This window comes from Vigna angularis, chromosome 10 (assembly GCF_016808095.1).
Source record: "Vigna angularis cultivar LongXiaoDou No.4 chromosome 10, ASM1680809v1, whole genome shotgun sequence".
In the NCBI taxonomy this organism is placed as follows: Eukaryota; Viridiplantae; Streptophyta; class Magnoliopsida; order Fabales; family Fabaceae; genus Vigna; species Vigna angularis.
The window spans coordinates 31397189-31425131 of NC_068979.1; the positions used below are offsets into that span (position 1 = coordinate 31397189).

Genomic DNA, 27943 nt, shown 5'->3' on the forward strand with positions numbered 1-27943 from the left:
ATATCATTTTTATCATTCCAATATATCAGAAGGTACGAGAAGATAATATAGAGAGACGCAGGAAGCAATTGCCAACCATGAAAGCCCAAGGTACAATGCATTAAGTTCCAAAAATATACTAACCAACTATATATCCAAAATAAACTGTCTAAAAGCTCTAGAATTATATTTGAGAAAAAAGAAATTTATGCCGAGGTTAAACATTGAATACAGAACCATCATTTGCATGATGGATGATGTTTCGAAAACTCCCAAGACTGTTTAGTATCTGATAAAGGCGACACCCTCAAATTCAACACATCCCTTAACCATTTAATCCTGTTCACAAGTTCCTCCAAGTCCATGATTGCAGCTTCTATAGTATTGGAAGACATGGAATTAAGATAGAGACTTCTGTCGCTGCTCTTCTTTGCGGGATCCTCATTATATATACGACTGATGCTAGCTATTTCCATATTCTCAACTGACGAATCCATGTGTAAACTTGAAACGTTATCAGACTCGTTAATCTCCATACCATTTCTAGCACTGTTGCTTTGCTTTCTCCTTCCTATGGATCTATCCGGATAGTCTTTCAAATTTAAAGATGAAGAAGAATGCATCCTTACTGTATGCCGACCAACCTCATCCGTTACATCTGTAGCATTCCCACGAAACCCCAGGAAATAACAAAAAGGTTATACTGCAAAGTTAGTTATATATAACGAACAAAAATGGACAAAAATAATAATGCAACCAGAAGAGCAAGGTGTAAACAGGAAAATGACAATTGTAGAGAACGTGCCAAAGAGACAATGGAGGCTGTAACACTGATAACTGTCACATGCTTACCGGAGAAGTGAATTCTGGAATGATATCAGAATTGAGGAAATAAAGAAACAAAAAGCAGGCAAAGATTGAGCAAGGCAAGGAACGGAAGGGATTGGGGAAAGTTATATTCCGATCTGTGCCTGAACACCATAGTTATTTTCTGCACATTGTCTTAACAGAGAGGTATCTCTGCTAGTGAGGAGCTTGGTGTACATGTATTCCTTTCCTAATTTTCTTTAGTTTTATAAGGTACACAGAAGGACAAAACAGGTCTTTAACAAACCCAAGCAATCAGAAACAACTTGAATAACTGAATCCAAAACAAAATAGACCAATAAGCACGTATATATGAGGACACTACATCATTTAACAAACAGCCAGAGAAGTAAGGGAAGAAAGGCTATACAAATTAATTTTCAATTCAGAAAGCTCAGTTTTCATTCAAATGCAAAGAATAACAAAAGTATATTTTGATAGTGCTACCTGAATTTGCCGGAATGATTATACGAGCACAAGGCTGCCTACATTCATCACCCTGCAATTTTGGCAAGGAAGTTAATTATTCACTGATAGAATAAAGAGAGATAGATACTAACATAAAGTTTGTATTTCTCATCTAAACAAATGAGGAGCAGAATAAAATATTATAGACTCCTAGGAGGTGCAGTCAACAACACTACTAGCAGAATTCTAACAAACAATATTCTAGAAGATCCTGGTTAATACATAATCAGAATAGAAAAGGGACACACACATAATAAAGAAAACCAGAATGTATATATACTAACAGTCCCCCTCAAATTCAAGGTTATTGAAAAGAATCAATAACAATAAGTTTGTGTCGTAGAGCAGAAAACTGAGCTTGAGTGAGAGGTTTGGTCAGAATGTCGGCAACTTGATCAGCAGCAGGAAGATGTGAACAAGGAGTGATTGAGCACTTTTTCCCGAAACAAAGAACATGTCCAGTTCCATATGTTTTGTTCTGGATTGGAGATCCGGACTTAAAAGCAACTGCATTTTGATTGTCACAATATATAACTGGGGTAGTACACTTGATTCGGAGTTCATAAAGAAAAGATCGCAGCCATAAGATTTCACCAGCAGTAATAGCAAGGCTATGGTATTCGGCTTCTGATCGAGCAACCATTGTTTATTTTTTGGACCACCAGGACTGATAACTCAACTTCTATACTCTCATTGTTAGCATTTTTGTTTCTTTAATTTTTCAATTTTAGCTTAGATTTGTAATTTTTAGGAAGTTTTAGGTGTTGCAGCACTGCACAGTGCCATCCATTTGTGCCCAGCGCATTTTTGAACCTTGCTCATTGTCTCGATACCCCAGCACCATTTGATTGGCACTCAACACAACCAAAAAGATTAACACCTGTTATGCTACCGCCCAACGCCATATTACTAGCACCCAACGCAATCCAAAAACACAGAATTTTCAGCTCTAACCTTTGCTAACTGTTTTGATCATAATTTTCTTTACCGGTGTCCTTACATGTGTTCAATTAACTGATTCTTTTTCCGTTGGATTCTAGACTCAAAGGGCTTTAATTTGAGTGGTAGAACATGATTTTTGGAGCTCTAGTCTAGTTGCAGTTCATGTTGGAATGAAGGCAGTTTGCAAAGGCAGTGCCAGCATAACTCAAAGATGTTTGTTAACTGTTTGGATCATAACTTTCTCTACATATCTTCAATTGAGCTGATTCTTGTTGCGTTGGATTCTAGACTCAAAGAGCTTCAATTTGAGTACTACAACATAAATTTTGGCGCTTTGTACGAGATGCAGTTTAATCTGGAGTTCGAGGCAGTTACTTGGGCAGAGACAGTTTCAACCATTCTTGGTGCAATTAGCAAAGTTGGGAGCAGACCCTTCCTCTTCATTTGATGTGCTATTTGGCTACACAAGGAATGGCCCAAATGGAGCTGAGCTAGGATTGTGCACTGTGATAGGATGATGAGGGTGTACGTTAGGAGAAGGAAGAGTATGTGAGTAGTTAGTTGCATTAGCTGGCCTAACTGTCTGACAGTTAGGAAGGGGGAACACTTATTGTTGTATAAATAGTTAAGGGGAATAAGGGGAGGGACTTTTGGACTGTTAGTAGTTTCTAAAACAGGATTTGGTTATCCTTGTTGGGAAAGGTTAAGCTTCCTTTGTTCTTCCTATTCTTGCATTCTTTCTTGAAAGTCAATAATATCAGAGGTTATACATACTTTCTGTACTGTTTCCGAGAGTTGTTGAGTGAGAGTTAGGAATTCTTTAACAAGAAACCTAACAATTTGGTCCGACCTGCCGGATCCCAATTTTGCGAGAAGTGAACGAAGATGGAGAACAATACCGATGCGAGACTGGAGGTAATTGAGATCACGATGGAGGGAATGAAGGCTGAGTCAGCGGCTGTACGACGAGACTTGCAGCAAATTATGAGGGTCTTGGGTACGCGCGTTAATCCACCGGAGGGGAGTTCCGATGACAGTTCGGTGAACGACAACAGACACCGAATCGTGGGGGAAAATGAGAATGGAGGGAATGGAAACCGAGGCAAGGAACAAAAGCCGTGGCGGAAAAGGATTGAATTGCCGACATTCGATGGAGACGAGCCTTTGAGTTGGCTCAACAGAGCGGAAAGGTTTTTCGACATTCAGAAGGTGATGAGCGATGAAGACAAAGTGGAAATCGCGTATGTGAGTATGGAGGGAAGCGCAGCGTACTGGTTTACATTTTGGAAAGAGAAAGCAAGAAATCGCTCCTGGGACGGTTTGAAGGCCGCGATGATCAACCGGTTCGGTGGGGGATTTAGAGGAACGGTGTTCGAGAGGTTGGCGTCGTTGAGACAGGAGGGCACGGTGGAGGAATTTGTGCGCAAATTTGAGGTATTGACTGGACAGACGAGGGGTATAACGGAGGAGCAAGTACTCGGATATTTCCTCGCCGGACTGCGGGAGGACATAAAGGGGCAGGTTCGAATCCAGAACCCGCGGGATTTAATGGAGGCAATGAGGGTCGCTCGGGACGTGGAGGATGCGATGGTGAGAGCGCAAGGGGGTTTTGCGAGTGGGTTCAGAATGAATCCCGTAGGGGCGCGAACATCGGGAGGAGGGATACGAACAGACCCGATTCGTAATCCGGCGAACCAAGGAGGCCGAGTGGAGACGGCGGGAAATGCGAGAAGAGATGGGGGTATCGTGAACGTGAATACGAGACTGAATATTGCGGGTGGGAACGATAACCGTGGAAGAATGGTGAGAAACCTACCATATCCGGAGTTTCTCAAGAGAAGCAAGGAGGCTCGTTGCTTCCGGTGCGGTGGCCCATTCGTGCCCGACCATCGTAGTGATGAGAAGAGTTTGAGGGTATTATTGTTAGCGGAAGACGAAGAGGAGGAAGTGGGGGAAGAACTCGAAACCCAAGGAGAGAAGCTCTTGGAGTTATCGGCCTATTCTGCGGAAGGGCTAACGTCGGCCAGAACGCTAAAATTGACAGGGATGATCGGAGAAAGGAGGGTGGTGGTGCTGATAGACAGCGGCGCCAGTCACAACTACATAGGCCGGAAGCTGACGGAGGAATTAGCATTGAAGGTGACGGACACCCCGGCAAACTGCGTGAGTTTGGGTGATGGCCATCGGAGAATGACGCGGGGCCGGTGTGAGAAGGTGACGGTGAAGCTGGAGGAAGTCGATGTGGAGGAAGATTTTTACGTCTTTGAGCTGGGGGGTGTAGATGTAATTTTGGGAGTTGCATGGCTGGCCAAACTAGGAGAAGTAAGCACCAATTGGGGAAAAATGACTATGGTTTACAAAGTGGGGGACAAGAAGATATGTATAAGAGGTGACCCATCATTATCGAGACAGGTGGTGAAAGTCAGGAGCTTGCTTAAACTAGTGGAGGCTGACTCAGGGGCTGTGGTTTGGAATCTGTGCAAAGTGGAGGAGGAAAACTGTAGTGAGTGGGATAGTGATGTGACGGAAGAGCAGAAAAAACAATTACAGGCGGTGCTGCAGGAGCACTATTCCGTTTTTCGTGAATTTCAGGGGCTGCCTCCAAACCGAAACAGAGAACACCGCATCCAACTAAAAGAGGGAGTAGACCCCATAAATGTGAGGCCATATCGCTACCCTCACCTCATGAAGGGGGAGATTGAGAAGAAAGTGGAAGATATGTTGAAGGCGGGCATCATTTGTCCGAGCACGAGCCCATTCTCTAGTCCGGTGATCTTGGTGAAGAAGAAGGATGGGAGTTGGAGGTTCTGTGTAGATTACCGGGCCCTAAATAAAGCAACTGTCCCCGATAAGTTTCCTATCCCCGTGATAGAAGAATTGCTAGATGAGCTGACCGGTGCACGTTACTTTTCGAAAATTGATTTAAAATCTGGATATCACCAGATTAGAATGGAGGAAGGAGATGTGCCCAAGACTGCTTTCCGCACTCACCTCGGCCATTTCGAGTTCCTTGTTATGCCATTTGGGCTCACCAATGCCCCTGCTACGTTCCAGAGTACGATGAATGAGCTATTGCGGAAGTATCTTAGGAAATGGGTGTTAGTTTTTTTTTATGATATCCTTGTTTACAGTTCCACATGGGAAGACCACTTGGTGCATTTAGACGGAGTGCTACGGGTGCTAGAGGAGAATGGATGGGTGGCCAACCAAAAGAAATGTGAGTTTGGAAGAAGGAGGATCCAATATTTAGGCCATCAAATCTCAGAACGGAGGTGGAGATGGATGGTGATAAGACGGAAGCCATGGTGGAATGGGGAGAGCCGAGGAGCTTGAAGGCATTAAGGGGCTTCTTGGGGTTAACGGGTTACTATAGAAGATTCGTGGCTGGATATGGAAAATTGGCCAGACCGTTGACGGAGCTATTGAAGAAGGGTAAGTTTGACTGGTCCGAGCAAGCAAAACAAGCGATGGATACGTTGAAGGCTGCGATAACCTCAGCTCCCGTGTTAGCTTTGCCAAACTTCGAACAAGAGTTTCACATCGAGTGTGATGCCTCTGGAGGGGGGGTGGGAGCTGTGTTGACCCAGAATAAGAGACCGATAGCTTTTTTTAGCAAGGCTTTGTCTACGGCTTCTCTCAGTAAGTCAATTTATGAGAAAGAATTAATGGCTCTCGTTTTGGCCATTCAGCACTGGAGACCTTACTTGGTGGGGAGGAAATTTACCGTGCACACTGACCAGCGCAGTTTGGAACACTTGATGGAACAGAGAATTACCACTTAAAGTCAGCAAAACTGGTTGGCAAAATTAATGGGATATGACTTTGAGATCGTATATAAAAGGGGAAGTACCAATAGGGCTGCTGATGCCCTCTCGAGGAGAGATGAAGGAGATGGAAGAAAGAGAATTACAGCTCATTTCCAGGCCCTTTTGGCAGGATTTTAACGACATCCTGCGAGAGGTAGAGGAGGACGTGACATTGCAGAAAGTGATTGCTGATCTGAAACAGGATTCAAACTCTCATGGAGCTTACACTTTAGAAAATGAAAGATTGCATTACAAAGGCCGGATGGTGATATCGTCCAGTTCAGTTTGGATACCAAAGTTACTTGATGAATTCCATGTAACCAAAACTGGGGGGCACTCGGGAGTCTACCGTACATATAGGAGGACAGCCCAATCTTTGTATTGGGTGGGGATGAAGAAGACAATCACTGAATTTGTGGCGAGTTGTGCAGTATGCCAGCAGCATAAGTACTTGGCAGCAAATCCTCAAGGGCTGTTACAACCCCTACCCATTCTGCAAGCTGTTTGGGAGGAAATCAGCTTGGATTTCATAGTAAGGTTACCTAAATCCCAGGGGTATGATGCCATTATGGTAGTGGTGGACAGGTTGAGTAAATACGCGCATTTTATGGCATTGAGACACCCATATTCTGCTAAAACCGTAGCTGATGTGTTCACCAAAGAGATCATCAGGCTACATGGGATTCCGGTTTCTATGGTGAGTGATAGAGATCCCTTATTTTTGAGTATTTTCTGGAAGGAATTATTCAAGATGCAGGGAACACAACTCAAAATGAGCACGGCGTATCATCCAGAGACGGATGGGCAAACTGAGGTGGTTAACCGCATTGTTGAAGGATATTTGTGGTGCTTTTGCTCTGAACAACCAAAGAGCTGGTATGCTATGCTTCCTTGGGTGAGTTTTGGTATAACACGAGCTATCAAGGAGCTGCAAGATGCACGCCGTTTGAAGTTGTATATGGGAGAGCCCCTCCCTCATTTAGCCGGTTCGTTCCGGGGGAAACACCAGTGGAGGCAGTGGCACAGGATTTGATGACCAGAGATGAAGCCCTCAAACAGTTAAAGTATCACTTGAATCGGGCTCAGGAATTAATGAAGCAGCAAGCAGATAAGAAGAGGAGGGAGATAGATATAAAAGTAGGAGATTGGTTGTACTTGAAGATTAGACCACACCGTCAATCTTCAATGCCAACTAGACTACACCCAAAACTCTCGGCACGTTATTTTGGGCCCCACAAGGTGTTACAGCAGGTGGGGAGTGTAGCTTTTCGATTGGAGTTACCTGAATCTGCCAGGATTCATTCAGTGTTCCATGTGGCGCAGTTAAAGAAAGCGGTGGGGGACCATGGGATTGAAAAGATGTTGCCAGAGGAGTTGCAAGCTGACGGTCCTGCTTTTTGGCCAGCAAGAATTTTGGAGTGTAGGCAAATTCAAAATGAAGATGAAGTATGTCACCAAGTTCTGGTAGAATGGCAGATAGAGGGAAAAGAAGGAGCAACTTGGGAAGATCAAACCACAATCCAGGAACAGTTTCCAGAATTTAACCTTGAGGACAAGGTTATGGATGGAGGGGGGGTAATGATAGGATGATGAGGGTGTACGTTAGGAGAAGGAAGAGTATGTGAGTAGTTAGTTTCATTAGCTGGCCTAACTGTCTGACAGTTAGGAAGGGGGAACACTTATTGTTGTACAAATAGTTAAGGGGAATAAGGGGAGGGACTTTTGGACTGTTAGTAGTTTCTAAAACAGGATTTGGTTATCCTTGTTGGGGAAGGTTAAGCTTCCTTTGTTCTTCCTATTCTTGCATTCTTTCTTGAAAGTCAATAATATCAGAGGTTATACATACTTTCTGTACTGTTTCCGAGAGTTGTTGAGTGAGAGTTAGGAATTCTTTAACAAGAAACCTAACACACTGCCACATCAAGAGATAACAAACACCAATTTTGCTATGGCAGCACACACAAAAACAGCTTTTTGGCAGATGTGGAGCGGCTTTTTCAGCACCTTTTCAGATTTATGTTAGGGATGTTTTTTTTTTAGCTTTTAGTGCAAATATACCTAGATATACCTAGGGGAAGGAATGTTATAGCTGGAGAGAGTTGCTTTAATTTTCTGAATGTTGAGAGCAAGGAAAAAACAGATATCTCGAGCTTCTTTCTTGGTTCCATGTGAATTCCAGCAAAACAATCCTTTAGTGATATTCTTGGGTTAGTTTTAAGTTACTGCAATTCTAAGCCTATGTCACTGTTTTATTGCTTTGAGTATATCATATATCATAAATATTTCTTCGTTAGTTTGGCTTGTTTTTCATCAATCAGCACTGCTCAATCTAAATATTGGCTTCCTCACCCCAAGGTTTGCTACAACCTTTACCCATTCGGCAGGCCATTTGGGTATGATTCAGTATTGGTGGTGGTTGATCAATTGAGTATGGACATTTTATCGCCCTAAAACACCCCTATTCAGCAAGGTCCGTAGCCGAAGTATTTGTAAAGGAGGTGGTGAAGCTACATGGAATTCCTTCTTCCATTGTCAGTGACAGAGATCCCACCTTTATGAGTTTGTTCTAGAAGGAATTTTTTAATCTTCAGGATACTAGATTATTGATGAGAAAAGGAGGTGGTGAAGCTACATGGAATTCTTTCTTCCATCGTTAGGGACAGAGATCCCACCTTTATGAGTTTGTTCTAAATTTTTTAATCTTCAGGGTACTAGATTATTGATGAGAACAACTTACAATCCTGAGTCTAATGGACAAACTGAGGTTTTGAATAGGACTTTGGAAACCTATTTGAGATGTTTTAGTTCCGAACAACCAAAAACTTGGAGTTCCTTTCTACCATGGGCTGAATATTGGTAGAATACTAGTTTCCAGGCGTCAGCCACGTGCACACCTTTTGAAATAGTCTATGTTTTGGGGATTTGATGGAGGAGGATATGAGTCTCGAGGATCTTTAGTGTTTTGAGTTTGAGATGGTCTCCGACGCTGATATGTGAGAAGAGATGGAGGAACAATGTCATTCGCATTTTGAGTTTTAAGTACAGAAGCAAGAATAACCAAGGGATCACATGATGGTAGAGGAAACATTTGTTGAATAGATGAACGATCCTCCATGGAGGACAAGAAAAAAGGTGTATGCTCAAAGAATGTGACATCAGCAGACATATAATATCTCTTGGTGGAGGGAGAATAACATTTATAGCATTTCTGAAGACAAGAATATCCAAAGAAAACACACTTAATAGCTTTTAGAGAGAGTTTATCAAGACCTGGAGAAACATTATGGACAAAACACATACACCCAAATACACATGGGGAGACATGGTATAGAGTGTCGTTTGGAAGAATGATAGAGTGAGGAATTTTATTCTCAAGAGAGGTAGAAGGCATCCTATTGATTAGAAAACAGGCAACGAGGACTGCATCGCCCCAGTGATGCACAAGAATATTAGTATTCAACATCAGGGAGCATGCAGTTTCAATGAGATGTCAATTCTTAGCATTATCACTTCGGAGGATTTTAATTGTCATCCCAAATTGGTTCTTAATTTCATTAAAAAAGGACATAAATATGGAAAATTACATCACGTCTCAGACCTTTTAAGATAAGAAGATCCAACATGTTTTCCTAACTGACAAAACTCACAATCTAAGACTTGAATTTTTTGAGACTCGGAACCATGCAAAAGTTTTAAGGATGATGTTGTAAAACAGGAAAGTGAAGAGCTATGTTTTAAGAAATAAAGTCCTCAAGACTCATGTCCTTCTCCAATCAGACGACCGTACCATGTTCCTATATAACAAAGGAATTAGCAATAAAGGTTACAGAACAATTTAACGAACGAGTCAATTGACTCAAGGATGTTGAAATATTTTGTATTGTATAACTGTATGTTAGTTTTGGGCTTTTGTGTGCTGGTCTATTTGCTCCTTATATAGGACATTTGGTGTAATAGAAACTAGACACAATGGAATAATACTTCTATCACTACATTTTCTCTCCCAAATTTAATATGGTATCCAGAGCAGGTTAGGGTTTGCAGTTAGCCACCCACTGCCGTCCACCGTCACTTCCGCCGTCCGTCCCCACCGTCCGCCGCCGCCGTCGCAGCCTTTTCTCCGGCGAAGTTAAGGGTTCGGTGCGCCTCGAAGAGCACGACCCATCCCTGGTGGTCGTCGCCTCATCCTCCTCTCGACGCGCCGTCACGCGTCGTTTCTGTGTGGTCTCTCTCGGGCGCATGGGCTTCACGCGCCGCCTCTCCCGTGTCGGATCTTCACCGCGCGCCACTGCCGGTCGTTTCGCCTCCGTCTCCTGAGTGTATTGTGGTCCCTGATTTGCTGTTCCGTTGAGGGTTGCTCCGTTTAGGGTTTCTTCCCACAATCCTTGCTCCGTTTAGGGTTTTTCCTCTTTTCTTGTTTGGTTTTACAATGGCTGGTCTTGGAACACCGTCTTTCTCTGCTACTCCAACCATTACTTCTGCAAAACTCAATTGGAAAAACTATCTATCTTGGTCTTCTTCTGTGGAGTTATGGTTTCTTGGTCAAGGACACCATGACCATCTTGAACAAGATGTTTCCACCGTTCCTGAAGAAAAGAAATCTCAATGGCAGAAGCTTGATTTTCAACTATGTGTTGTCCTATGGCAATCTGTTGAACCAGAAGTCTTAGAAATTGAGACCTTACAAAACGTGCTCCTCCTTTTGGAGAAAAGCCAAGATATCTTTGCTAACGATGTACAACGCCTCTTTGATGCAACTCAAAGAGTGACTTCCCTCAAACAGAACAATCATGATATGGTTACTTACATAGGAACGGCCCATGCTGCTGTAGAAGAATTGAAGAATTTCTTTGTGCCTGATTCTTTAGAAGGCCTAAACAAGAAGCTTGATAAGTTTTACATGGTCTTGATTTTAAGAGGTCTACATTCAGATTTTGGTCATGTTCGTGATCAAATGTTGGCTGGTGATCAAGTTCCATCAATGGACAGCTTAGTTACTCGACTTACCTTCATTAGTTAAAGATGAAAGTTCAATTGGTGGTATTGAAACATCAGCTATGGTAGCACCACAAGGAAGAGGAGGAGGCAGAGGCAACCGAGGAGGACGTGGTGGCCGTGGTATGCCTCCCCAGTGCACATATTGTAAGAGGATAGGCCATACTCGAGAGAAATGTTATGCCTTACATGGATATCCAGACAAGGGCGTTCATGTTTCGAAATCTGATGAACCCAAAATTTTGAATGAAGAATATCAAGAATTTTTGAAGTATAAGTCTGGAAAATCTTCTAATCCTGACCAATCCTCTTCCATGTCCAATGTGTCAACTGCTGGTATATCTCAATCTGTGGAAGGTCACTATCCATGGATCCTTGACTCAGGTGCCTCTGACCATATTTCTGGTACTATTTCTTCATTTTCTTCCATGTCCTCTCAGAAAATCCCTCGTTTCATTACTATTGCCAATGGATCCAAAGTTGCATCTCAAGGAATTGGCAGAGTTTCCTTATCTCCTTCACTAAATATAAATTCTGTTTTGTATATTCCTCATTGCCCTTACAATTTAATCTCCTTGAGTCACAATCTAAGACTTTTTAGGATGAGAAGATCTAACATATTTTCCTAATTGACACGACTCAAAATCTAAGACTTCAATGTTCTTGAGACTTGGAACCATCATCTTCAAGTTGGATAAACTTGGATGGCCCAACCGATCATGCAAAAGTTTTGGGGATGAAGTGGTAAAACAGGAAACTGAAGAGCTATGTTTCAAAAAATAAAGTCCTCGAGACTCATGTCCTTCTCCAATCAGGCGACCCGTACCATGTTCCTGTATAACAAAGGAATTAGCAGTAAAGGTTACAGAACAATTTAAGGAACGAGTCAATTGACTCAAGGAGATTAAATTGTAAGGGCAATTAGGAATATACAAAACAAAATTTAAATTTAGTGAAGGAGATAAGGAAACTCTGCCAATTCTAGAGATGCCACTTTGGATCCATTGGCAACGGTAATGAAATGAGGGATTTTCGGAGAGGACATGGAAGAAAATTGAAGGAATGTTACCAGAGATATGGTCTGAGGCACGTGAGTCAAGGATCCATGGACTGTGACCTTCCACAGATTGAGATATGTAGGCAGTTGACACATTGAACATGGAGGAGGATTGGCCAGGATTAGAAGATTTTCCACACATGTACCTCAAAAATTCTTGGTACTTTTGATTTGAAATTCTGGATTCTAGATCATCAAATTTAGAAATATAAGCAGCTTTGTCTGGATATCCATGTAAGGCATAACATTTCTCTCGAGTATGGCCTATTTTCTTACAATATGTGCATTGAGGACGCATACTACGACCACCACATCCTCCTCAGTTGCTTCTGCCTCCTCCTCTTCCTTGTGGTGCTACCATAACTGATGTTTCAATACCATCAATTGAATTTTTGTCTTTAAGTAATGAAGGTACCTGAAGAAGTCGAGTAACTAGGTTGTCCATTGATGGGACTTGACCACCAGCTAACATTTGATCACAAACATGATCAAAATCTAAGTGTAGACTTCTTAGAATTAAGACCATGTAAAACTTATCAAGCTTCTTGTTTATGCCTTCTAAAGAATCAGCCACAGAAATTCTTCAATTCCTCTACGACAGCACGAGCCTTTCCTATATGAGCGACCATATCATGATTGGCTTGTTTGAGGTAAGTCACTCTTTGAGTTGCATCAAAGAGACGTTGCACATCATTAGCAAAGATATCTTGTGCTCTTTTCCAAAAGGACGAGCCCGTTTTGTAAGGTCTCAAAATTTCTAAGACCTCTTGTGTGACAAATTGACATAAGACACTACATAACTGAAAATCAAGTTTTTGCCATTGAGATTTCTCTTCATCGGGTATAGTGGAAATATCTTGTTCAAGATGATTAGGTATCCTTGACCGAGAAACCATAACTCCACGGAAGAAGACCAAGACAGATAATTTTTCAAAGTGAGTTTTGCAGAAGTAATGGTAGAGGTAGCCGATAAAGGTGTTCCAAAACCAAAAGTCATTCTAAGGCCAAACAGAAGAGGGAAAAACTGATTTTGAGGGTAGAAACCCTAGATCGAAGCTACTGTCAACGAAACAGCAAAACAATGACCACAACACACTTAGGAGACTGAGGCAAAACGACTGACAATGACGCGGTGATGTTCCAAGGCTGGTCAGAAAGAAGCGGCACGTGACAACACGTCAGGAGGAGAATGAAGCGGTGACCACCAGGGATGGGTCACGTTCATCGAGGCGCACCTAACCCTTGACTTCACTGGAGAAAAAGTTGTGGCGGTAGTGGCAGCAGACAGCAGCAGCGAACAACGGCAGTGGAGGCGGACAGCAGCAGTGACGGCGAACAATAGCAGTGATGGCGGACAGCACAGCGGACATGGGTGGCAGTTAGCGATGCTAGATACCAACTTAAAGAGTTGGAAGAGAAACTGAAATTTTTAATATTACTGTTCACTTAACCCTAATACACATACTACCCTATTTATAAGGGATAGTAGATCAACACAAAAAGAAAAAACTAAAGGCTCCTAAAAAGCCCACTCTAAAAAGCCCACTAGAAAATACATTACATTTCAACATATTGTATCCACACAATAGAATTCATGAACAACACCATTTTATTAGAATTTAGACATGTTATGATTTATATATCCCCTCCCATTATCAAAAGAAAAACATATATACTAGAAAGTATATTTCAAATGGGACATTTGTTTTACTTTTATTTTATGCAATAGAAGAACTTTACAATCAAATTTACAAAATTACAAACTCAAACAAAATTTGAAGACAAACAATGACATTTTCCTGTATAAGCAAAAAATATCATACAATTTACGAATGTATTATGTTTTTGCAAAAACTTTAATGTGTACAATGACAAGTCAAATTGTAGGATTATAAGTAGAAGTGGCATAAACAAAATCTAACCAGGGAAAATTATCCATTTGAGAAATTAATTTATTAATTTACAAATACAAAGATAAATCAAAGTATAGGATTAAGAGTACATACCACGGGTATAGGCACAGACCAACCTTTTTCAGGACACCAGTCCAAAGATGGGCGCAAATCCTTGCTTAATGCTTCATAAGATAACCCTTCACCCAGTGGAGGAGGAAGCAAATTAATCTAGAAAGACACATACTATGTGTGAATTTAAGATGCTCATATAATACTAAAAGTACATCCAGACAAGTATTGTTCAATGAACAAGACACAAAGGTAAAGTTCATTAAAGAAGAAAAAGGTGTTAAACAAGACACAAAGATGCTCACCATGTGTATGCCATTTGCCAAAATTAGCAGCAAAATGATAACTGCAACTATTAAATGAACCAAAATATATGACGGAAAAATTGAGATGATAGAACTGAATGGCCTTAAATAAAGTATTTTAAACTAGGAAAAATGGATCAAACAATGTCAATGTTCAGTTGAAAATACTATTTATACATCGACAAACTGCAGAGACTGGATTACCATCAAGTAAGGAAGGGGCCTGCAGTGGCTAAAAATGACAAACTACAAGGACTAAATTGCCATCACTGACTGGTGGGGCCTGTAGTGGCTGAAAGCGACCAAACTGCAGGGACTAAACTGCTATCAAGTAAGGATGGGGCCTACAGTGGCTAAAGGAGAGAAACTGTAGGGATTGCCATCATTGATTGATGGGGCCTGCAGTGGTTGAAACATACTCTCCCTCACGGAAAAAAACGACGGAAATGACGGCACACCGATGACAAACTATGAAGGTGGAAGGTAATAATGGTCTCCTTTATTCATCAAAGCATCCAAAAACAAATTTGATAAGGGGATAGTGAAATTGTTTGGCTAAGATTCTAAATCTTGCCAGAAATAGACTCCCCTCATGCCATGAGCAACCTTCAACCCATGACTTTGGTGTTGAAATTCCTTGGTGTTAACCCGCTGATAGCACCGACTCTTCTTGGAGACTTGTAAATAAATGACACGAGCCATCAAGAACATCACAGCTGCTACAATATGCAAAGCTAAACACACATCATGAAAGGAGGCTAAGGAACAATGCTGAAACAGAGAGTTATTTTTTTTTTTTTCTTCCTCTGGAAGACTTCTCTCATCCCATCTTCACTTCCATTCACCAAGAGATCATGAGTCTTCAATTCCATAATCTCCATACCTTTAAGCCTCATGTGGAGCACTCAGAGATACATTCACCTACCAATTTCCTTCATCACCATGCATTCTAAAACAACAACCAACCAGGAAAATACCCAAAATCCAAAAACACAGATTTGTTATCACAGTGGGTTGCTTCCTTCACAGGCACCAAGCCTAGGCGCAAGGCTCACCATCACCCTTGAAATGTCGAAGACAGGTTGGAGTGACCAAAGGAGAAGAAAACCAGTGGTGGCGTACAAGGAGAAGAAGAAACCAAAATGCCACTAAGATAACCATGGCTGGATTATGTGGTGCGTCAATGAACAGACTTGGATGACTTCTATTGGTGGCACTTAAGTGACGCAAAGCGGGTGATGAAGAAGCAGCCATGCCTCCACCATTCCAGAATGAAAACAAGAAATTGGGGATTTTCGATTTTAGGGTTTTCAAAGAGAAAACTTAAAATACCATGACTTCAAAATTAGGAACCACAGATAAATATGGACTCAGCATGATTCGGCGAGTCAGACAATGATGAAACAAAGGATATTTGAAGGACTTAGGGTTCCAAAACAATCAAAGGAGAAAACCCTAGGTCTGACTTACAACCACCGAACCTAAGAAACAAGGACAAAAACGAACTCAGGAGGCTCCGGTAGTGGCACAGTGTCACTCTGACATCGGAAAGGTGGCATGTAAGGAACACGCGCCCGAAACTAATTGGAAAGAAGTCGGGCGTGACAACTTGTGTAGAGGAGAATAAGGCAACGACCACCAGGGATGGGTTGCGCTCCTCGACACCGACGGGATTGGCCATCAGTGAAAGGAGGCAATCCTGATTCACTAGTCGCAGGACTAAACTGTGGCAACAGATGGCGGCGGACGACGGCGAACAGTGGGAAACAACTAAAAAAGGCACTAGAAATATCTAAGATTATTAGGAGAGCGGGACTGCTCATTGAGGTATTTCAGAAAAGATGAAATTTTTAAGGCTGCCAGTGGCGGCAGCCACTGGCCATTGGCGGCAACAAAGACAGAGTAGGAAGAGACTCAGATAACCTGCTCTGATACCAACTTAAGATTGAAACTGTAAAATAATTCTCGAGGGCTTAATTGATCCCTATCATAATCTTCTATTTATAAGAATAAACTGATACAAGAGTACATGATAAATAGGATAACCCTAGACACAATATAATCATGATAAATAGGGTAACCCTAGACACAATATAATGATGATAGATAGGGCAAATATTGTAACATTAACATTAGATACTCTTGATATTCTTCATCAGAGAATTTGGAGTCCGCAGTTTCTGCCTTAGAGACATGGGCAGTCTTGGTAGGAAAACCATGCAATGAGAAGGAGTTTTCTTGGGTATGACCCATTATTTTACAGTGCGGGCAATGAGTTCGCCCCTGACCTCCACGTCCTCCTCTAGTATTTCTTCCATGAACTTCCTTGCTTTGAGGCATTGGAACTCAAAGGAGACATGTGGTCAAGCTTTCTGATAGGATCTAAGGTAAGAGGATAGAAGGAAGAGGAAATGAGAGAGCAGTTAAGAAAGACGGGAAAATGAGAGAGCGGTTAGGAAAGGCGAGATGGGAGATCTTATATAAATAGAGTTCTATTCATTGTTAGAGGGCAGCTAATCATATTCTTTTGTTTAGACAGGTCTTGGACCTTGTGAAGGGGGTTAGGCTCCCGTTAGATGGAGGGAGGTTATGCTCCCAGATACTGATTGTACGCTACTTTCGTTGATGAGAATACAGATAATTCATTCTTTTCCAAATTTTTTCTTGTTGGGATTGTGTGAGTGAGTTGTCAACGTTAGGTTTCATACTCAGAAACCTAACACTTTCCATGGAAGGAACCTCATGACTGGTTAACATTTGGTCTCTAAGATGATCAAAGTCTGAATGTAGAGCACGAAAGATCATCACTATATAGTATTTGTCAAGTTTCTTCTTTATTTCATCCAAAGACTCTACTTCTAAGAACATATTTAGTTCTTCAAATGCAAACTCAGCTTCGATCATAAAAGATACCATATCAAGGTCAGTTTGTTAAAGGGGTGCAAGTTTGTTTGTAGAGTCACAAAGATGTTGGATGTCATTTGCATAAATATTTTGAGCTTTCTTCCAAAGAATGACAGGTTTTAAAAGCTCTAAGAGAAATAAAAAGCTTTAGTTTCACATGTTGCTACAACAGAGCAAAGAGTTGGAAATCAACTTGCTTCCACTATTCAGCCTTCTCAAGAAGCACATTGCTTCCGTCTTGCTCAAGGTGGTAAGGATGACCTTGACCAAGAAACCACATTTCAATGAATGCCGACCATGAAAATTAATTTTTTCCATTTAAATTTTTAGTGGTAATTGTAGGATTTCCAAAAATAATAGGTCCAATAGACATTTTGAAAATGGATTTTGAAGACAAAAACAAGTCTTTAAAGGAAAAATTTGGGTTTGATAGAAATAAAAACCTTCAATCGACAAGTAGGAGAGAATCTCTTTGTGACTAAGAGTCTATCAAAAAATCCCAAAACATGACACGAGTGAAAGAAACGTATTGGGAATGCTTTGGCGAGTCAAACGATGGTCGTTTGAAGAAGATCTGGTGATTGGAAGGCAGCGCGTGGGCTTCACCTGCCTCAAGACAACATCGGTAATTGACGCACATGACAGTGCGTGGGGAGGCTTCTTGCTCTGATTTCGATAGGGTTGGTGGTCGCTTGAAAAGGTGATCATGATCCAGTGATCACCGACGAAAACTAAGGCAGTGGTCGATGACAACGATGGCAGACATAGCAATTGGCAGCTAAAAATGCACCAGATATGACAAATTAACAGATCAAGATCAACCTGCTCTGATACCAACTTAAAACAATAGAGAGCGAAATTATATTTAAGTCCTAGAGGAGCTTAATTAACTCTCTTCTTAATTATACATTTACAGGGCTTAATAGCTAATCAGGATGAAATACAGCACACACAACTAAGACTCCACTAATTAACTAGCTCACACAGTTGTGTGCACATGGGTTTAATTATTCTAACAAAAACAAAATACAATTGCTAGATCTAGTGTTGAAGTCAAACACTATTTTATGGTTGCAATTGCATTTGAGATGACATGGCATAAGTAATTTCAACAATTACAATTTAGAGATATTTATGAGGCTAAATTGATTTGTGACACCAAACACCACTACACATTGCATCTAATCTAATCTTCCATGCACAAACCAAACACCTAGAGATAGATTACTGTTTTGTTAGAGAAAATATGCTTTTAGGAGAACACTAACTTTGTTAGTTCCACTTATTAACTAGCATACATTATACAAAATATCTCAATTCTCAAGTAGACTACTTTTACAACAAGCTTGGCTCATGATAATATATGCTAAAAAGGGCAGGTACAAAAGATCTTATTAGATGTTTGTAAATAGGGAAACTTGTAATAAAGATCTTTTTAGATTGCTTCCATGTATTCCTTATTTTCCTTTCTTGCATGGTCAACCATAAATCTAATATGGAATAACAATTGTCGTTGGGCCAACTAAGCCCATCTATTTTAAGGCCCTTAACGAATCCCCCCAATTCGACCATGTAAACTTTATGAGATGCCCACTTCTTAGCATGAAAGAGTATGTTCAGATCCATTATCAACTAACGGTATGACTAAAATAATGTATATAAGTAAGGGTGAAACCTCTCTATACGAGTTGGCTTTCGAAGTTAAGTTAGGCCTGGACCTAAACTAGAATAAAATGAGACAAATAATTGAGGAGAAAATCTAAAGTGTAAAATCTATTGCATAAATAGGGCAGAACTAGCAAATAGTGCCAAATAATGTCTACTCTGGCTGTTATAGCTCAAAAAAAAATCCAAATAAGATATTGAATCAACACAACTTGAAGACAAATAGTATTACCTGAACTTTATCATTCCCCAATAATTTAGTCACAGTTCCAGACCAATAGCAACCATCGGTATACCAATCTACCAAATCCCCAACTTTCCATGTGTTATTAACAATAACAGTCATTTCTGATATGGCATTCACATCAAGCTTTTCACTTTCACGAGAGAAAGTAGGGAATGAAGGTCGCAACATCAGTTCCTTGTTCAAGCCCTTTGACTTGCCAATATTAGTTAGAGACTTTTGATACAACTTGATCCAACTTGGCTCTACAAACAAGTAATGCAATAGTTATAACTTCAAATGAATTATTACCACTTCCAACTTTTATAGTAGTTATCAGTGTGAGTAAGGGGGTTTACTTATAAACTCCAAGGATTAGAGCTCTCCTGAATTTGTTAGAAACATTTGTGTAATTAACATATTTATCAATTTGGATAGAAAAACATGGCACCTAACAATTAAAACAATATAGAAGGATATTGTTGATAATAGACAATAAACAAAAATTTAACTATTCAATTAATTCGTGAAATAATTCTTGTGTCCAAATTTCGCTACAACAAAATTGATTCAATTGATAGTTCCCTTGCCCAGTTATCATGCAACCTCATTTCATATGAATTTATTATGATATAAACACAATAAAATAAAAGCCATTTATCATATTTATTTCTTCAAATCACTCAGTTTTCTCTCTTGTCCAACTTTCCTTCAATTTTTATTCATGCAAATGTTGACATGTTTCCTAGTGATAAATGGTCTACTACAGGATATTGTGTTTTTCTGGGAGGAAACATTATTTCATGGAAAAGTAAGAAACAGAATGTAGTAGCCCAATCAACAACTGAAGCCGAGTATAGGACAATGGCGTCACTAACATGTGAACTTATATGGGTGAAACAATTCCTTCAATAGCTTAACTTCTATGACATCCATACTATGAAGATGTATTGCGATAATCAAGTTGCTCTCCACATTGCATAAAATCCAGTGTTTCACGAGAGAACTAAACATATAGAAATTGATTGTGATTTTGTTCATGAAAAGTTGTTGACTAGAGAAATATGTACTGAGTTTGTTGGGTCAAACGATCAACTCATAGATGTGTTGACCAAGTCATTAAGTGGTCCTCGGTTTGATTTTATTTGTTCCAAACTTGGGACATACAATTTGTATGTTCCAGCTTGAGGGAGAGTGATAGAATATTTATCCTATTTATCATCATTATATTGTGTCTAGTATATATATAGTAGTACCTAGCTCTGCAGCTAGGGTTACCCTATTTATCATGCAGCTAGGGATATTTCAAGCCCTCAAGAATTATTTTACACTTTCAATCTCAAGTGATTTGTCCACTTGTGAAATTGTGTGGATTAAAAAACTCCTTCAACAGTTGAAATTTTGTGAAGTTTGAGCAAATGAAGTTGTATTGTGACAATTATGGGCGAATGAAGTTGTATCGTTCATATTAAATCTAATCCTATGTCTCATGAAAGAATCTGGGAGAGTCACTGTCAAAGGAACTATGTCCTGGATTTATTAGCAGTAACAACCAGCTTGCATACAATCTCATTAACGCCTTGAGAGGGCCCTAGAATTCAGTTTATACATTTCAAGCTTGTTGCATACAATTTATATGCTCCAGCTTGAGTGTGAGTGTTAAGATTATGATTGCTATAGTAGTTTACAGCTTCACTCAATCCTTGAGAGGGTCTAGGATTCAATTTATTCATTCCAAGCTTGGTGCATACCATTTATATGCTCCAGCTTGAGTGTGAGTATTAAAATTATGTTTGCTACAGCTTACATAAAGCTGTTTGCATAAAGCTTACATAAAGTTGTTTGTGGGATAACCTAACTTTAGGTTAAGGAACATAGGTTGTAACCTTCCACCTCCAGACATATTTATACCCATCCCTTTATATATATACAAATACATTGGCTGAGCATTAACTCATGGATTTTTCATCACATTTAAGCGCTACAATACAAGTTCCTCGGTTCCTCTTCAAGACTATGAGAAATAAAGAAGATTGGGAGAAAATATCCCTTGTGTGTTTAGCATACACATAGGGTAGTTTATTTATATTGTAAGATATGGGCCAATGCCCTTAATACAGAATAGACTAAGCCCAAATAACAGAAACACACATCTTAACATCTAACACTCCCCCTCAAGCTGGAGCATATAAATCATATGTTCCAAGCTTGTTACAAAGATAATCAATTCTAGGTCCTCGTAAGGACTTAGTGAATATGTCTGCCAACTGGTTGCTTGAGTTAACAAACTCAGTCTTGATATCTCCAGATATGATTTTTTCTCGAATGAAATGACAATCAACTTCAATGTGTTTGGTTCTATCATGGAAGACAGGGTTAGAGCTAATATGGAGAGCAGCTTGATTATCACATATAAGTATCATGTGAGTGACATCTCCAAATTTCAATTCACTAAGCAATTGTTTAAGTCACACAAGCTCGCAAGTAGCTGATGCCATAGCTCTATATTCTGCTTCTGCACTGGACCTTGCCACAACACTTTGCTTCTTACTTTTCCAAGATATCAAGTTGCTACCAATAGAGACACAATATCCAGAAGTAGACCTCCTATCAGAAGGGGAACCAGCCCAATCAGCATCTGAATAACAAACGATTTTTGTATCGTTGTTAGGGCCATATAGCAAACCTTTTCTAGGTGATCTTTTAATATACTTCAGTATGCGAACAACTGCATCCCAATGGTCTTCACATGGGGAGTTTAGAAATTGACTCACCACACTAACTGCGAAGGAAATGTCAGGACGCGTAACAGTAAGATAGTTTAATTTACCAACTAGTCTTCTGTACCGTTCAGGATCTGAGAAAGGCTCCCCCTGATTTGGTAGGAGTTTGATGTTAGGGTCCATAGGTGTCTCAACAGATTTACAGTTCATTAACCCTGTTTCCTCCAAGATGTCTAACGCATACTTCCTCTGAGATATGACAATACCATCATTGGATTGTGCTACTTCAATACCCAAAAAGTACCGGAGTTTGCCAAGATCTTTGGTTTGAAAATTATTACAAAGGTGTTGTTTCATCTGAGAGATGCCAAGATAGTCGCTTCCTGTGAGAACAATATCATTGACATACACTATTAAGTAGATACATCCAGCACTCGAGTGGCGATAGAACACTGAATGATCCGCTTCACTGCGAGACATACCAAATTGTTGAACAACACAACTGAATTTACCAAACCAGGCCCGAGGAGACTGTTTTAGGCCATATAAGGATTTGCGAAGACGACATACCAATCCAGATGACTCCCCCTGAGCAACAAAGCCAGGCGGTTGCTCCATATAAATTTCTTCATGCAAATCACCATTGAGGAAAGCATTTTTGACATCAAGTTGGTAAAGAGGCCATTGTCGAAGAGCGGCCATGGCAATGAATAGGCGAACAGAGGTCATTTTTGCCACTGGAGAAAAAGTATCACCATAATCCAAACCAAAAATCTGTGTGTAGCCTTTGGCAACCAGTCGAGCTTTCAGACGATCAATTGTGCCATCAGGACCAACCTTGATAGCATACACCCACCTGCAACCAACAATAGACTTTCCAGATGGTAATTGGACAAGCTCCCAAGTTCCACTTTCCTGTAAAGCACTTAATTCATCCATCATAGCTTGACGCCAACCAGGATGAGTTAAGGCATCACCCACAGATTTGGGAATTGACACAGAAGAAATGGATGAGAGACAAGTATAAAAAGATAGAGATAATCTGTGGTAATTAAGAACAGTATAATGGGGGGAAGGGTTACGGGTAGAGCGTATACCTTTACGGAGGGCAATAGGCAAGTCAGACTTAGTTGCTGGAGCCGGAGGAGACACATGAGGCGGCACCGGAAGTGAGTCATGAGGGAGACAATTACGGCGACTATAAACCCGAAGGGGTGGAGGTGAAGGATGATCCTGTGGTGAATGAGAGTCTAAAGAAGGAGAAGACAAAAGGGGTGGAGGATCACAGATAAGAGGAATATCAACAGTAACAGGGAGAGGTACAGAACTAGAAGATAGATGTGAAAAGTAAAAAGAAGACTCATCAAAAGTGACATCAGCATAGATAAAATGACGATTGAGGGAAGGGGAAAAACACTTATAGCCCTTTTGTGACCGTGGAAATCCTAAGAAGACACATTTGTGAGACCTAGGAGATAACTTATCAAGACCAGGACTAAAATCATGAACAAAACATGTAGACCCAAAAACTCGAAGAGGTAATGGATGCAGAGGATCTTGAGGAAATAAGATAGAATGAGGGATTTTGTTATCTAGGACGGAAGATGGCATGCGATTGATAAGATAACATGCTGTGAGAACTGCATCACCCCAAAAACGTGAGGGTACTTGACCATGAATCAGAAGTGTACGAGTTGTTTCAATAAGGTGTCTATTCTTGCGCTCAGCCACCCCATTTTGTTGAGGGGTATAAGCACATGAGGTTTGGTGAAGAATGCCATGAGAAGCCATAAACTGTTTAAACGGTTGAGAAAGGTATTCACGGCCATTATCACTACGTAAATTTCGAATAGAAACCCCAAACTGTGTTTCTATTTCATTGAAAAAAGATTGGAAAATAGAAAACAACTCAGAACGATTCTTCATTAAAAACAACCAAGTACACCTGGAATAGTCATCAATAAAGGTAACAAAATACTGAAAACCTAAAATGGACTTAACACGACTAGGTCCCCAAATGTCAGAATGAACCAATAAAAAGGGGGACGACGCCCGTTGGGAGACACTACGAGGAAAGGAACTACGAGTATGCTTCCCTAACTGACAAGACTCACATGATAAACTTGATAATGTGGACAACCTCGGGACAAGTTGTTGTAGTTTGGCAAGACTAGGATGATCGAACTGAGCATGAAGGGATGGTGACTCCATGACTACGCCAACATGTGGAGAAGGGCGGAGATGATAAAGGCCATGAGACTCACATCCTGTGCCAATCATGTGTTTCGAACTTCGGTCCTGCAACCAAACAGAATCTTTAGTAAATGAAATAACACAATTAAGAGTACGAGTTAAACGACTAATGGACAATAAGTTGAAGGGAGACCCAGGGACATAAAGTACATGATCAATGGATATGGATGGAAAAATATTAACAGTACCAATACCATGAGATGAGACCCTAGACCCATCAGCCATTGTTACCGAGGGTAAATTATCCGGACATGACAAGGAAGAAAACAAGGACTTGTTACCGGTGATATGATCGGTGGCGCCTGAGTCAAGGACCCAAGGTCCGAGGGAGTGAGTTAGACCAACAAAAGGTGTACCTGTACGTGCAACAGATGCAGATGTAGTGGAACCAGAGTGCTGATGATCCTCATACCATCTGAGAAATTCGTTGAAGAGTGCAGGTTTGTCTACGGTATTAGATGAAGTAGGATGGTCTGCAGACGGTGATCGGGGAGGTGGATCAGAATTTGCCATTGCTACAGGTCGAGGAGGACGTCCATGGAGAGCATAACATCTATCAATCTTGTGGCCTAACTTGCCACAATGGTCACATTTTGGACGTCCTTTACTTGGCTTGCGAGACCGACTTCGATCATCACGTTGAGCAGCCATAACAGAGGAATCATCAGTATGAGGGGATGTCTCAGTGACGGGTTTGCTCGGTATACGCAAAAGAGCATAACAAGTAGAAGTAAAGTTGGGTATGACAGGAGAACCCAAAATCTGATCACGGACATGAGAAACATCATCAGAGAGTCCGTATAATGCCAACAACATGAAAAATTTTGATCGTTGTTCCAATTCTTCAGCAGGAGTGGAAGCAGGAGGTAATATATCATTAAAGTCATGAAGAAGGGCATGAATTTTACCCAAATATTCTGCCATGGGACCAGGATTGCGCGGACCAATAACAGTTAATACGTCCTGACAAACACCATAAAGACGCTGAGTATCATTTGTGTATAACAACTTCGCTTGTGCCCATACTTCTGAACATGTTTCATAGGATCGAAACATTTGTTTCAGTGAGGAGTGAATGGTGGACTTTATAACAATGCATAACTGAGCATCAATTTTCATCCAGCGGGAAGTGTCATCTATGGGAGCAGTAGTCACATTTTGAGTAAGATGATCTAAGTACCCCTGACTCTTCAACCAAAGTTTGATGTCGGACCCTAAAAATTCAAAGTGCTCCGATTGACGCAACGACCACAGATCCAGAAAGAGGGCGAGGAGGCGATCACGGCGGTGCTGATCGACGGCGGAAAGCTCCGGCGACGCGGCGGCAGCGGCGACTCTTGCGGCGGCGCGTGGAGGCGCGTGAGAGGTCCGTTCGCCGCGATCTTCGTACGACGGTGGTCGCCCGGCCGAGACGCTTCCGATGGTGTGGTCGCCGGTCGATTCTGGAACTCCGGCGACGGCGGCGATGGTGGCGGCGGCGGCGACGGTGGCAACAGCAGCGGCGGCGACTGCGACAACAGCGGCAGTGATGGGTGCCGGAGACCGTGGAGTTGACTGGAACTATTCCTGTGCTCTAGATACCATATGAGAAATAAAGAAGATTGGGAGAAAATATCCCTTGTGTGTTTAGCATACACATAGGGTAGTTTATTTATATTGTAAGATATGGGTCAATGCCCTTAATACAGAATAGACTAAGCCCAAATAACAGAAACACACATCTTAACATCTAACAAAGACTATATACAATAGGATGCAAATGAGTCAATCAAAGAAAATTTAGATGGCAGTATCAAAGAAAACGTTTGACTGGTAGCACAGGGATTTCACCATCAAAGCAACTTGGACTACACTAGCCCTTCTCTCTAGTTGTTAAACTTGTGACAGTTCATATAAACCTCAACTTGGCACTTCCACATCAAAGAAGGAATGTAAAATATTTGCATTTAACCCACCCAACTATATTACACTTAATCAAGAAAATGAAATGTTAAAACCAACCAAATTTCATAAGAACATTCATTCTACTTCGTTCAATAAATAAGCTAATGGACTTCTAGTTGAAATGTTAAAACAGAGCAAGAACATACTTTGGTCAGTGTAGTCAAAATACTCCAATAGATGGGATATGACAGCTTTTTTCGTGCGGATATCTCTAATCTGAAAAAATCATAAAATAATTTCAGGCCAAAATAATACCAGATAGAAAAATTTAATACTCAATAAAATGATAGACACTGGTTAAGCATCCCAGTCCTTTACTAAAAAGTAGCAACAGTACAGATATGTGGTCAACCAATGCTTACAAGCAGATTACCAGATGGGCAAAGAAGCCTGCACGAAATTATTCTGAGAAACGAGATTTTTTTTTTAATAAAAAGACAATGGAACTGGAAGGGGTTTCAATAAAAATCATGAAAACAAAATTTCACTTCAAATAATCCAGCATTAATCAGATGAAAATAGTTCCATACTTGCATTAATAATTATTTTAATTAGTATTCAACTAAGGCAATACCTATAAATATTAAAAGGGAGGATATACAAGTATTTTAATGCTAACAGAATTTACATTAGTTTAGATTAATGAATTTAATTTCTTTAATGAGCTAATACACTAAGCACAAGAGCTAATAAAAGTCTAATTGGAGACCCAAGTAACAACAATAATATACAATTCGGTTACTTGATCAGCTAAATTTTTTCCACTTGAACTGCATACAAAACAGACAGGTTACCTCAGAAAATCAAAACTGTTGTTCATAGCAGACAGAGTCTATCACCAAATTTGGTAGAAGTGTTTAACCAAAGAGGTCTCATTCAAATCATAAGTTAGGGTTTGAAAAAGATGTGAGAAAACTTAGTAACCGTATCTAAAGAACATTTAATGAAAGGGAATAGTCTCTTAAGTTTGAACAGTCAGAGTGTTAGGAATAAAACACTCTAAAAGCATCTATATCTGAAGAAAATATGACCGAAAAATAAATTAAGATTTTCCACAAACTAAAATTAGCTTATACATAAGTTAAGATCAGCTTCGGATAAGCTACTATGAGAAAGTTTCTATAAATTAACATATATATGTACTAATTTAAGTTCTGGAGAAACTTATTTATTTTTCCTTTTACTTTTATTTGGTAAGGCATCTATAGAGAAGTTTATCCACACAGACATTGTATAGTATTTTTCAAGCCATACACGTTTCTACCACTGTCATAACCAAAACAGCAAAACCAGCTGCCATGAGAACAACATAATACATTACCACAATATAGAAGATCGTTGTTTAAAAGTAAGATTTAAATAAGTGTTTGGTACCTCCAAATTGGTCTATATTAAAATTGGTACCTCCAAAAACACCTCAATGTTCTTGAAACCCAACATTTAATAATGTGGTCTTAACAATTCTCAATTTTGGAGATGCCAAAAACTCATTTAATTCTAAATATAATAATTCAAAGAACCACAAATTTCACAGAAACTTGGTTGTGTTTTTAGTAAAATGTACATTTGATAAAATTGTCTCATAAGAAGCCAATTCCAATCTTAGAGTCTCTTTCTTATTTTAGTTCCTGTGCCTATCACATCAACACCACAAAAGTTAGAGAAGGAAGAATTTGCATACCTTGCAACGAAACCATGCACCCCGAAAACCACTTTGAAAGGACTTTGACTCAGCCAAATCCCCAACTTGGAATGGAAGATCAGGCATCACTGATAGGTACTTCCACTCTTTGCTTCTTTAAAACAAAAATCTTGATCTAATAAGGCTGAAAAGATTATAATATAATA

At 40.3% G+C, this 27943-nt stretch overlaps 1 protein-coding gene across 1 annotated transcript; it reads right to left on the minus strand.

The window, feature by feature from the left end:
* Nucleotides 1-80: 80 nt before the first annotated feature.
* On the minus strand, nucleotides 81-27810 carry LOC108335678 (retrovirus-related Pol polyprotein from transposon RE2). The gene is made up of 7 exons (XM_052869300.1): nucleotides 27777-27810; nucleotides 26242-26311; nucleotides 22996-24196; nucleotides 19185-19441; nucleotides 14121-14237; nucleotides 1294-1345; nucleotides 81-637 (listed from the first exon to the last, which is right to left on the minus strand). Exons 3-7 carry the CDS (start codon nucleotides 24176-24178, stop codon nucleotides 219-221), a joined length of 2028 nt encoding a protein of 675 aa, XP_052725260.1. The 5' UTR covers nucleotides 24179-24196; nucleotides 26242-26311; nucleotides 27777-27810; the 3' UTR covers nucleotides 81-218.
* Between the last annotated feature and the right edge of the window lie 133 nt (nucleotides 27811-27943).